Source organism: Arachis hypogaea, chromosome 15 (assembly GCF_003086295.3).
Source record: "Arachis hypogaea cultivar Tifrunner chromosome 15, arahy.Tifrunner.gnm2.J5K5, whole genome shotgun sequence".
In the NCBI taxonomy this organism is placed as follows: Eukaryota; Viridiplantae; Streptophyta; class Magnoliopsida; order Fabales; family Fabaceae; genus Arachis; species Arachis hypogaea.
Window position 1 is genome coordinate 22,927,206 of NC_092050.1, and position 13,531 is coordinate 22,940,736.

General features: G+C 37.1%; 1 protein-coding gene across 1 annotated transcript; it reads left to right on the forward strand.

Annotated features, from left to right (window-relative positions):
- Nucleotides 1-5,551: 5,551 nt before the first annotated feature.
- Nucleotides 5,552-13,531, forward strand: LOC140179158 (uncharacterized). Its single transcript, XM_072217811.1, has 4 exons — nt 5,552-5,623; nt 6,003-6,164; nt 12,977-13,164; nt 13,277-13,531. The coding sequence occupies exons 1-4, from the start codon at nt 5,552-5,554 to the stop codon at nt 13,365-13,367; spliced, it is 513 nt and encodes a 170-aa protein (XP_072073912.1). The 3' UTR covers nt 13,368-13,531.

Here is a 13,531-nt window from a genome sequence, read left to right on the forward strand (position 1 = left end):
AAAATAAGAAACAAAAGTAAATAAAATAAAAAACTTACGCTTTCATATTGATATTTTTGAATAAACAAAACACATGACCAAGTTTACGAGGTACTAGCTTGTTGTTCTTCATATAATATTGTTTTATTGCATTTTTCAAGCAGTCTCTGTCATTCTTCATCTCGTGTTGATTTTGGACATTCAATCCCCCATATCCAACATTATCCTTGACAATAAGGTTATACATGGTTATCTCTCCATGAAATTTTCCTGAGTTATGGAGAGAGAACAATATCATTAAAAAGTCTTCAATTACTTTTCTCAATAATTCATCATCTTTGCAATCGAAGTCTTCTAAAGTAGAATCACAGTGCTCGCAGCAGAAATAAACATAGTTAGAATCCGTAAGTTTTCTTCCAAGCTTCCGCTTATTCCCTATATAGCAATTTGACAAAATGTTTGCCCTTTTTAGCAATTAAGTCTACCTCATTTGATAAAATCCTTATCACGGTAAATCTTATGGCACGATGTTTTTCAATAATTTACACTTGTGGATACTAATTTTGTCTTCAGTGGATTTCTACGCAATCAAATCCAATTTAATTTCTTGGACTGTCCGGATCTCAGGCATAGTTGACCACTGTTTAGTTTGGATAAAAATTTCAAAAGTTCAACTGAAACTAAATTATTATAACAAAATCATAAGCAAGCACTAAAAACAGATTTAACATAGAGAAAATCACTAAAAACACGAAGGAGTGAACAGCTCTGTTAATTTAGTAATTAATCTATTTAACAAATTTAAAATAACAAAGCAATAGATAATGCAAAACAGTAAACAAGAAGACAAGAATTAAACAAGCTAACAAACAGACAAAGTGCTGCAAATCACCAAGGACATCAGAAACAGCATCAAGACTTTTTAACAAAGATAATTAATTAATCTAACTCCAAAACAGCAATTCAGCACACATTATAATTAATCTAACTCCAAACACACAAAATCAATTCTATATTCTATCAGACCTTCAAATGCACAAAATTATTATGTCAAAAGAAAAAAACCAAAGTCAAAAGAGACGAAAAGTGGACGAACCTGTGAAGCTAAAAGCGGTGAGGATGGACGGCTATGGATGACGAGAGGCAGAGGCTGAGAAGCGAGATGGACAGAGACACAAACAAAGGACAGCCGAGGTGATGCAAAGGCACACTGACAGAATGACAGCTGACAGGGGTGCGGAGAGAGACGACGACTCGGCGAGTGGCTGGATGCGAAGGGAGACAGATGTCAACGAAGCTGGACGCGAGGCTGACTGGCAGCGAGGGAGCGAGGCTGAAGGGCGGCGAGGAAGCGAGGCCGGAGGCAGGATGGCAGCAGCAGTGGATTGAGAAATGGAAAAGGTGTTAACTGTTTGGTGCATGTGTTAAAAGTGTGCTCTGCTTACGGAACTTGGTGGTGAGGCATTGAAGCTTACTCCATGCTTGTATTCACTTGCAGTCATGCTTATTCTGCTGCCTACAAAAGGAAGAGGAAAAAACTCTAAACGATCTCACAATTACATGAAAAAGACAATTAGACCCCATTAAAAATAAAATCTCTTTCCGGCCTTTTATAATTAATTTCGTGGGACTGATTAATTCTTTTATCAATAATTTCTCTCTGGGATTAACAGAGCATATCTATGTGGCACGTTATCGTTAAGTGCCAACTTAGAATGTCAGATATTAAGCTCACCCAACCCAACCCCTATTAATTACACTAAAACTACGTCGTTTAGCAGATTGGGAGAGAGTATATAACCAACCAAGATTGCAAGAACTGAACCGATCAATGAATTGGTAAAGTGACCGGTTCAATAGTTAAAAGATTCAACCAGAGTTCAACTGGTTCAATTAAATATAAAATAAAATTATAAAAAATTTAATATATAATTTGAATATTTAAATTCAATGATTTCTAAACTGACAATAATTTAAAATTTTATAATTTTACATAATAAATTATCCATAATTTATCATTAAAAGTTTACAAACAACTTCACACATCAACATTTCTAGCTAACAAAAATCTAAATACATGCAAATGACAAAAACATAATGTTCTACCACCATTCCAGTTTCATAAAAGTTATAAATACAAAAAAAAAATTAACAAAAGAATCAGAAAAATCAGCAAAGAGAATCAACAGTTCAGAATTAAAAAATTAGCATAAATGACTCAGAATTAGAAAAATTCCAGCATAAACAACTCAGACTCAAAACCATAGCATAAACAACTAATCAGAAAAATTCTAGCACAGTGAAGCCCTGCACCATAACACCATCAACAACTCAAAATCAGAAAAATCAGCAACCAGAATAGACAACTCAGAATAAAAAAAATCAGCATAAACAATTCAGAATCAAATAAATCAGCATAAACAACTCAGAATCAGAAAAATTCCAGCATAAATAATGTAGTGAAGCACTGAACTATAGCACCATCAAAACTCAAAATCAGCCACTAGCAACTCAAAAATCAAAATAAATAAAATTAACAAAATAACCAAAATAAATTGAGGCACCCGTGCTTACCGGCAACGAGGGAGGAAGGAAGGTGACGGTGCGGCAAATACTCCACAGCCGAGCAGAGAGAGACGTCACAGTGAGAGAGAGAGCGCTCGAAGAGAGACGTTGAGCTTGGATTCTCGGACAGAGAGAGAGAGAACTCGAAGAAGGAGAGACGGGCATATAGAGCAGAGATAACAACAGAGCAGCCCTCTGTGGTGGCAACGCCAACAGTTTCGAGCAGGCCTTCGTGCGACGGCGAGGAGAAGCGAGCAGAACTTCCATGGGCAACGACGGCACCACGGTCTGTCCCCACAGGCGGCGAAGCACCCTCTACTAGAGGAAAATAATAAATTATAAATAAATTAAAAATAGCAGCAGCATTCAGCAACAAACATTACAGAACATTAACCAGTAATCACACTAAAAAGGTGACACTAAATTATAAAATAGCAATTACAAAACACTGAAAACAGTGACACTAGTACATTATAAAACATATCAAAACAGTGATGACACTTAATTAACCAGAGCATTAGCAAGGAAGAAGAAGAACATTAGCAACACAACCACCACCATTAACATGGCGATTCCTGTGGTAAAGGTGGAGGAGATTGTGCGATGTTGCCCGAGGGATCTCATTCAGCAACATCTCAAGCTCCTCAAGGTCACCAACATCTTTCACATTCTCAGTCATTTCTTTACCCATCTCAACATATTCACACACCAATGAACCACACAAAGAACTGAAAGAACAAACGCAGAGAAAAAAGAAAACAAAAGAGAACACAAAAGGAAAAACTCACACAAAGCAATCAGAGGAGTCCAAGAATCAGAGAACCCTTTTCAGATATCGATTCAAAGAAGATGTTAAAAGGAAGAAGAAAAGCACGGCCGCTCACCTTCGACGGAGACACGGATGGCAACCGGCGAGACGACGGCGAGAGGCGAGACGATGGCGAGAGGCGAGACGACGGCAAACTGCGAGCTGCTCCAAGCCACGAACCGAGAAACCAGTGGACGACGTGCCGAGCTACCTCGGTTCCAGACAGGGGGAAGAGGAGGAAGCGGAGGCACCGAGAACCTGGGGACGGCGGCAGCAAGGAACCTGCGGCTAGGGTTTTGCCGTTTTGATTTGGTACTCTCACTTTGCTTCAAAGGGATTTGCAGTTTTGCATGAATGATTGGGGAAGGGGGGGTTCTTGAAACTCGAAAGCATAGTTATCAGAACCGAACCGGCAATCAATCCGGTCATATGACCGGGTCACCGGATTACTGGTTCAACTAGTGGGTCACTGATTCACCCGGTTGACCCAGTCATAATCTAAAAAAATATAAAATTATATAAATGAAATTAAAATTATGTATTAAAAATTAAAATATAAGTTTTTACAAACATAATAATAATAATCAAATATTAATTTTTAAACATAACTAAAGATGTAAAAAGAGATAATAAACTAATTTCTAGTATAAATTTAGAGCATCAGAAACAGATTTGGAGTTTCATATATATCTTTAATTCTTTATAGGACAAATTTAGAGCTTGATTAATATTTTTCTCATTTTAATTTGCATCTATATCTTCTATAAGAAACATTGCATTATGCAGAACATCAGAAATAGAGAAAGAAGAGTTTGAAGAGAGAGCTTCAAGAAACTAGTGAACTGAATTAACTTCATCTTATTCTTCTACCAATGAATCAATTATACATACTTCTTAGAGGGATGCTAGAGCTCTATTTATAACAAAGTTAGAAAAGAGAAAAAGATCAGAGATCAGAACAAATTCAACACAACAACAACAAGGATCAGTAAGAAATTCAACTCAACTCAATTATCCAGCAACAAATTCTACTTCCAGCAACAACCACATTTATGATATGTTCAGCATCAAATTCAACTTACAGCTGACAACAAATTCTACTTCTAGAGTTCTGGCAACAAATTCAGGTATGATAACTATTGATAACTTTCAGGCAGCAACAAAAAACTTAAACTATGATAACTTTCAGGTAGCAACAAAAAAAAAACTCCAATTCTCCAAATATGATTCACAGCAAATTAACATTAGCTAAATCATAATTTCAGCAACAAACTCAACTTTGAACAATAAATTCAAGATGTACTAATAATTTACAGCAATAAAATTGAAAGAGGAATAACAGGGCTGAAGCTGAAACTCACATAGGCAGAGAGACGAAGCAAGCGTTGACAGAAGACCCGGGCCGAAGCTGAAACCCTAAACCCAGACTCAGGGCCAAGGAAGCGTTGATGGCCGAAGCAGGAAGGTGAGCTTACGAACTATGACAGAGCGCGACAGAGCTTGAGAGGCGACGAGCTTGAGAGGCGACGAGCTTGAGGCGGCGACACGAGCTTGAGGCATCGACGAGATTGAGGCGGTGACGCGAGCTTGAGGAGGTGACGCGAGCTTGGGGCAGCGACGAGCTTGAGGCGGCGACGAGCTTGAGGGAGAGAGTGGCGAGAGAAGAGAGAGGTGAGATGGGTTCTGAATTCTGATTTTGCCGTTAGGGCACCACACAAAGGGGGCAAACGAGGGAGAGAACAAAGAACGACACTGTTTTTTTAAAAACAAAAAAAAACGTAATCCGGTCCGGAATATATGAACCGGTCTGGGTTACCGGTTTTCATGAAATTCGACCGGGTCAACCAATTTTTACCAGGTTTATTATTTAAATGGTTCAATGAGTGGCTCGATCCGACTAGATGACTGGATGATCGGATTTTCGGTCGAACTGACCGAATCGAACCGGATTTGATAACACTGCTCAAAAGGCTTAACTTGGTTTTGGTGTTTTTTTTAAAAAAACATAAAAGGTGTCATTTTCTTAGAAACGGCCAGTTACCGATCCAGTCCAACCAACCGGTTCAGTAGTTTCCGAACAGTTCTCTAATCAACGGTTATTGACAGCGAATTGGACCGTTTTCATCGTCGGTTCCTGGTTGAACCAATTTGATCGGTTGGCCCGGTCCAATTTTTATAACCTTGCAACAGATACGGAGGATGGCAGCAGGAAATTGGCTGCCATTTACAAACTCGCTGCAGATTAGCAAGATAGCGGTGGTGGGTGTAGCGGTTTGACAACTGCAGTACTGCACCAAAATTAAATAGCATAGCGGCGGTGACACGTCCCAATCACTAGAAAGCAAGACAATGAACGCAAAATTAACATAGTGCATTTATAGAATCCTTTTTTCACGCGAAGTCAATTATGCAGGGGCGCGAACCACATCTCTGTGAATCCTCCCTGCCGTGGTGCACCCCTCCATCAATTCCAGTAGTCTCCTCCTTCCCATTGCTGTGTCAATCACTAAGCCGCTCATCCTCCCTCTAATAGTGGTTAGAAACTTAGGTTTGCTAAGCCCTCTACTTTTTGGTTTCAATTTTCAATTTAGCTCAGATTGATCTTCTTCTTCTTGAATTGGGTATATACAATCAAGAATCATATTCTTAGTTTGTTATCTTCCTCGTGCAAACACAAAAATGGCAAAGGCACGAAACACACCTCCGCGTGCAAATCCTTGCCGCCATTCCTTTCCGCCTGTCAGTACCAGCTCATCGCGCTTTCCATTACCAGGGGGTCCATCACCGATCAGCTTCTTCATTTAGATTACTGGTATGTACAAAACCCCTCTTTCAGTTTTGTTTGTTTTTCTTTTGGATTCAGAATTCAAATTGGTCCACATAATCCTGTTCTTCTTGATTTGGTATCAATTTACTATTTTGTTTTGTGTTAGTGATAGGGACTTGACATACCAATAGTTAGTGATAAGTTTATCGCATACCAATAGTTATTGATTTATTTATATATAATGAAACTGTGAGTGAGATCATAATTCATATCTTTTCCTTTTTGTTGATTAAACTACTCAGGCCAATGTTCTTTATGCCTCTATCTTTTACATTGAAGTCTGTGCTTCTTCACATATCTATGATCTATCTAACTATTTGTATGCTAATGTGATAGGTGATTCAAAAAAAAATGACATTGATTCACCAATTTTTTAGACCAAGAGACACACAAGTTTTCACATATATGCAAACATCTTATTTATTTAAGAACACAACATTAGTTTGTGCGGAATTCTTACATTGTATATTACCTGAATCACATGACTTTAAGAACACAGCATCAATTTTGTTTTAATGATAGGTTTATGTGAGTAATTAAAGTTAAAACTTATTGATTAATTAGGGTGACAGTAAAAGATAAGTCATGTCAGTGTAAAGATTATGCACATGTAAATTGTTAGTTAAAATTTAAAAAAAAAATAGAATTGGTTTGTTCATTGATGAGATATGATGACAGTGGCAGGTAATATAACTAATTTTCAAAGACAGTAATTATATGCTTTCATCTCATAACTAGATAACCACTAGGAACCTCTAATTTCTCTGTCTTTCTCTTATTTCGATTTGCTTCCCTTCAGAATTCACAATCACATTCACATTCAAACACTCCCTTCTTCACCCCAAATATCAATTCATTCATTTTTTCATGAATGAACTAATTAATTAGTTTTTCCTTTTCACCTTTGAAATCTCTTTGCTGTGGTGGTGGTGGACGCTCCCTCAGGAACTGAATGCTTTGCTGATTCATCTCTTGTCTTGTTTGTAAGCTCTTGCATCAATGCCACTTTAAAGTTTGATTCTTTCCTTTAATGGGATGGGACCTTATTCCTTACATTTTATTTTAGCTCAAATTTAGGATAGATAGATGATTGTACATGCAATCAAGCCTTGGAAATAGGAACAGTGTGTATGAATTTATTTGTTCAAAAAGACTGCTCTTTCAGCATCAAATATATATTATATATATCAATAGTGATATTATATTACACTACATTTTATGTGGCGTAGTTGCCAACAGGTAATGGAGATACATTTTAATGCTATAGCTGTATAGTAATACTTTCTATATTATATAAGTTATGATAATATATAAAGTCTAGGGTTTTGTTTATTATAATGAAGCAAGTGAGAGCGAAGAGAAAATGGGCCTGCCCTTTGTCCTAGTTGAAGAATGTATACCATTAAACTTGAAGCTTTTGTCATTGTTGGTATGTTTATTCAAAATTTATATAGGGGCATCTTTGATAATTGTTGACTAAATCAAATCAAAATCAGATTCCTAATTCCTTTCATGAATCTTCTATGTAAATAGAATTAATTATAAATCTTTTCCTTTTTGGGTTTAGCTTAATTTTAAGGATTTTATGATTAGAAATCTTTCCTTTATTTTAGGCTAGTATTTTTTCCTTCTTTCCTATTTTCTAGTTATTTCTATTTCTATAATTCCTCTATAAAGAGGCTGATTCCCTGTACATTTGATAATACAATACATTCAAACACTTCAATTTGGTATTAGAGCAGGAACTCTGCACTGTGCCTCTGATTTATAGCTATGGCTGACAGTTCCTCAGTCATTAATCCTGAACAAAAGGAGAACACCACTCCTACTCCATCAGATTTAAAATCTGAGCAACGGATACTAGTTAGTGGTGACTCCCATTCAGTTCAGATCACCACATTTCGACTCAATGGGTCAAACTACCTTAGGTGGTCTCAATCAGTTCAGATGTATATCCGTGGAAGAGGGAAGATTGGATATCTCACCGGTGAGCGAAGCCAGCCTAACATCACTGACCCACAATATCATGTGTGGGATACCGAAAATTCTATGGTGATGACATGGCTGGTGAACTCAATGGAGGAGGATATCAGCAGTAACTACATGTACTATACCACAGCCAAAGAATTGTGGGATAGTGTCAAGGAGATGTACTCTGATCTTGGGAATAAATCCCAGATTTATGAACTTACTCTAAAAGCTAGATAAATTCAACAAGGGAGTGACAATGTCACCAAATATTTCCACACATTGAAGCGGGTGTGGCAGGATCTTGACCATTTCAATAACTACAAGTGGAATTCAGCCGCTGATGCCAAACACTACCAACAAACAGTGGAAGAAGGGAGGATATTCCAGTTTCTTGCAGGCCTCAACGTGGAGCTAGATGAAGTTCGTGGCAGAATTATTGGAAGAGCAATCCTACCCTCAATTGGAGAAGTATTTGCTGAAGTTAGAAGAGAAGAAACTCGTAGAGCTGTGATGATGGGAAAAGGCAAGACTGAACAGACCTCCTTGGAGTCTAATGCACTTTTAGTGGCACCTGCTGCACTTAAAAGTTCATCAAATCAGAAGCACCCCTCCAATCTTTGGTGTGACCACTGCAACAAACCTCGTCACACCCGAGAAACCTGTTGGAAGATTCATGGAAAACAAGCACATCTTAAAGGCAGCAAACCTGGTCCCAAAATACGCCCTACCCCAACTGCTCATGAGGCTGAAAAATCATCATTGAGTAAGGAACAGGTTGAGCAGCTCATAAGGCTGTTAAATTCCAGTTCTGTGTCTAGTACTCATAGTGGTTCTTTGGCTCAAACAGGTAATTTTAGTATTCCTATGTCCCTTAACTGCACCTCAAACTTGAATGCACCATGGATTGTCGATTCAGGTGCATCTGACCATATGACCAGCCTCTCCTCTTTATTTAAAACTTATTCTCCTTGCTTTGAAAATGAAAAAATTAGAGTTGCTGATGGTAGTTTTTCATCTATTGCTGGAAAAGGTACAATTAAACTATCCAAAAACATTGACCTAAGAAATGTCCTACATGTACCAAAGCTTTCTTGTAATCTTCTCTCTATTAGTAAAATTTGCAAGGATTCCAATTGTGCTGTGACATTCTTTGACACTCATGGTATTTTTCAGGACCGGACTTCGGGGAAGATGATTGGCAGTGCTAAGATGATGGATGGGCTTTATCACTTTGAGGATATTTTGGAGGATAAAATAGCTCAAGGATTTAGTGGTATAAGTTCTATGCCTATAAAGGACCAAATAATTCTCTGGCACAATAGACTAGGACACCCTAGTTTTCCATATCTCAAACACTTGTTTCCAAGTTTGTTTAAAAATATTGATTCTTCCTTACTTAAATGTGAAAGTTGTATTCGGTCAAAGAGTCATAGAGCTCCTTATTACTCTCAACCTTATCATGCATCTAAACCGTTCCACTTGATTCATAGTGATGTATGGGGTCCATCGAAAATAACAACTCAATTTGGAAAAAAATGGTTTGTAACTTTTATTGATGACCACACACGACTATGTTGGATCTATCTCATGCATGAAAAATCTGAGGTTTCTAAAATTTTTCAGTATTTTTCAACAATGGTAGAAACACAATTTGACACAAAAATTTCAATATTAAGAAGTGATAATGGCACTGAATACTTTAATAAAAATCTTGGTGAATTTCTTCAAAAAAAAGGTATTCAACATCAATCTACATGCCCCAATACACCCCAACAAAATGGCATTGCTGAAAGGAAGAATAAACACCTTCTTGAAGTAGCACGTGCCATTATGTTTGAGGGTAATGTTCCAAAGTATTTATGGGGAGATGCTGTTCTAACAGCAGCCTATCTCATAAATCAAATGCCCACACGTGTGTTAAATTACTGCACACCGTTGGATACTTTCAAAAAGAATTTTTCAGCATGCAGGTTGCATTCTGACTTACCTTTAAAAGTATTTGGTTGCACTGTGTTTTTACATACACCTTCATATCGAAGTAAACTTGATCCAAGGACAGAAAAATGCATTTTTATAGGCTATTCCCCAAGTCAAAAGGGTTATAAATGTTTCAATCCACACACCAAGAAATTTCATGTAAGTATGGATGTTACTTTTTTGGAACATGAAACCTTTTTTCAGAAAAATTCTCTTCAAGGGGAGAGTCTAAGGGAAGAAAATTTTTTGCATGAACCTTTACCCACTCCTATCTTACATATTGAGGATACAACTTTCACTAATCAAGTAAATTCTGAAACAATTGCAAAACAAGATGTGAAAACCAATTCTGAAATTGTGCCAGAATTAGTTGGAATCCAAACAGGAAAAGAAATACCACAAGAAAAGGAGCTTCGGTGTTATGTTCGGAAATATCCCAAGAAGACTAGAGACCAGCCCATCATCTCTGTACCAACCCAATCTGAAAACCCGGAAGAAGGCCCAACTCTTCAGGAACTTCCAGGTAAATCTGAAATTGTCACTTCTAATAATAATTTGCCAATAGCCCTTAGGAAAGAAACCAGAACCTGCACCAAAAAGGTACTTAAAACCAGCACCAACCATCCTATTTCCAATTATGTCTCTTACCAAAATCTCTCTCAAAAACATCGAGCTTTTACTTCTAAAATTACAAATCTGTTTGAGCCTAGGAACATAGAGGAAGCACTAGATGATCCCAACTGGAAATTAGCAGTGATGGAAGAGTGGCATGCACTCAAGAAAAATGAAACTTGGGAGATTGTAGATCTGCCACAGAATACAAAGTTGGTTGGCTGCAGGTGGGTTTTTACCATCAAGTGCAATGCTGATGGAAGCATAGAGAGGTATAAGGCTAGGTTAGTAGCTAGGGGATATACACAAACCTATGGAGTAGACTATCGAGAGACTTTTGCTCCAGTTGCCAAACTCAGTTCTCAGCTAGGTATAATTCTCTTATCTCTTGCTGCGAATTACAATTGGCCTTTACACCAATTGGATATAAAGAATGCTTTCCTGAATGGGGAACTAGAGGAAGAGGTGTTTATGAAACTTTCACCTGGATTTGAAGCTGAACTAGGGAGGAATAAAGTGTGCAAACTAAAGAAATCTCTCTATGGATTGAAACAATCCCCAAGAGCTTGGTTTGAACGACTTGGAATGGTGGTGAAGGGACTTGGTTATACTCAAAGCCAAGCTGACCATACACTTTTCTATAAGCATTCAGCAGCTAATAAAACTGCCATCTTAATTGTATATGTGGATGACATTATTCTGACAGGTGATGACTGTTTGGAGCTAAAAGACTTGAAGGAGAAGCTTGCCAAAGCATTTGAAATCAAAGAACTTGGCTCATTAAAATACTTCCTTGGAATTGAATTTGCAAGGTCTAAGGAAGGCATTTTTATGAACCAACGAAAGTATATCCTAGATCTTTTAAAAGAGATGGGATTACTTGGTTGTAAAGCTGCTGAAACACCTATAGAGCCTAACTTAAAATTGAAGCCAGCTGAACCAGAAAATGTCATGGACAAAGGGAGATATCAGCGGTTGGTAGGGAGGCTAATCTATTTATCCCATACACGCCCAGATATAGCCTTTGCTGTGAGCATGGTAAGCCAGTTTATGCATTCACCTGGTCAAGAACACATGGATGCTGTCTTTAGAATCCTAAGGTACTTGAAAGGGTCGCCTGGGAAAGGGTTACTCTATAAAAAGCATGAACATCTTCAAGTAGAAGCTTATACAGATGCAGATTGGGCTGGGAATGTCATGGATAGAAGGTCAACATCTGGGTATTGTACTTTTGTTGGCAGAAACCTGGTTAGTTGGAGGAGTAAAAAACAGAGTGTTGTGGCACGAAGTAGTGCAGAAGCTGAGTTTAGAGCAGTGGCTCATGGAATATGTGAAGCAATATGAGTAGAGAAAATCCTACAAGAACTAAAAGTTTCCATTTCTCCACCAATAAGGTTGTATTGTGACAACAAATCTGCAATTTCCATTTCTCATAATCCAGTGTTGCATGATAGAACTAAACATGTTGAAGTTGACAAGCATTTCATCAGGGAAAAGATTGAGAGAGGACAGATTTGCATCTCATATGTTCCAACCATGGAACAATTAGCAGATATTCTAACTAAAGGATTACCCAAGAAGACTTTTGATAGCATAATAAGCAAGCTGTCAATGAATGATATCTTCAAGCCAGCTTGAGGGGGAGTGTTGACTAAATCAAATCAAAATCAGATTCCTAATTCCTTTCATGAATCTTCTATGTAAATAGAATTAATTATAAATCTTTTCCTTTTTGGGTTTAGCTTAATTTTAGGGATTTTATGATTAGAAATCTTTCCTTTATTTTAGGCTAGTATTTTTTCCTTCTTTCCTATTTTCTAGTTATTTCTATTTCTATAATTCCTCTATAAAGAGGCTGATTCCCTGTACATTTGATAATACAATACATTCAAACACTTCAATTATAATAACATTTTTGCTTAGTAGATATTAGGCATCACATATTATAAAGGCAACCTGCTGCAAGTGTTCTATTAGTAAATTAAAACACTTATTTTCTATTACTTGATATAAATAACACATTAAAGTAAGGCCACTGTCAATTTTTTTTTTTTGCAGCATAAATGTGATCTTATTAACATTAGTTGGTGAGCCAACATTGCTGCCAGACTATGGACGCTTTGTCAAACTTGTGAATGAAGTATCTTGTGAAACTGATTTTAACTGTGCCTTTTGTATCTTTTTGCTGATATCTTCCATCCTCTAAGTTGTGGATATTTTGAATCATTTACATCTAGGCTGTAAACAAGCACCGTCTGATATTTGTTAGCAGTGCTGGTAATAGTGGGCCAGCATTGAGCACAATCGGTGCTCCTGGTGGTACATCTTCAAGAATCATCAGTGTTGGTGCTTATGTTTCTCCTGCTATGGCTGTTGGTGCTCATTCTGTTGTTGAATCTCCATATGAGGAAATTGAATACACTTGGTATATTTAATCTGAAACATTTTTAATTGTATGACTTCCTATACCTTTTTTTTAAATTAAACTAGTTTTTTTGGCTTTGTATCATTGGATGATTGATGGAAACAATTTGCAGGTCTAGTCGAGGATCAACAATTGATGGAGACCTTGATGTCGGTATAAGTGCTCCTGTTGCTGCATCAACTAAAAGCTTTACTAAAATTTGATCAAAGCATCAAGTAAAAGCTTTGATACAGCTAATAGAATTTTCTTAACATAGTAGTTTTGTATTGTTCAATATTTTTTGAGTAAATAATTTACAAATAAATATTTTTTTTAGTTAACATTTTGGAATTATCTACGAGTTTAATATTGTTTGTTTAGTATTTTT

What these genes read in the sequence shown, in the direction of transcription:
- LOC140179158 (XM_072217811.1), top strand. Translation starts at nt 5,552, where the DNA reads ATGGCAGCAGGAAATTGGCTGCCATTTACAAACTCGCTGCAGATTAGC. An exon ending in CTTCTTCATTTAGATTACTG is followed by an intron (nt 6,165 to 12,976) that starts GTATGTACAAAA and finishes ATTTACATCTAG; the next exon opens with GCTGTAAACAAGCACCGTCT. An exon ending in GAGGAAATTGAATACACTTG is followed by an intron (nt 13,165 to 13,276) that starts GTATATTTAATC and finishes AACAATTTGCAG; the next exon opens with GTCTAGTCGAGGATCAACAA.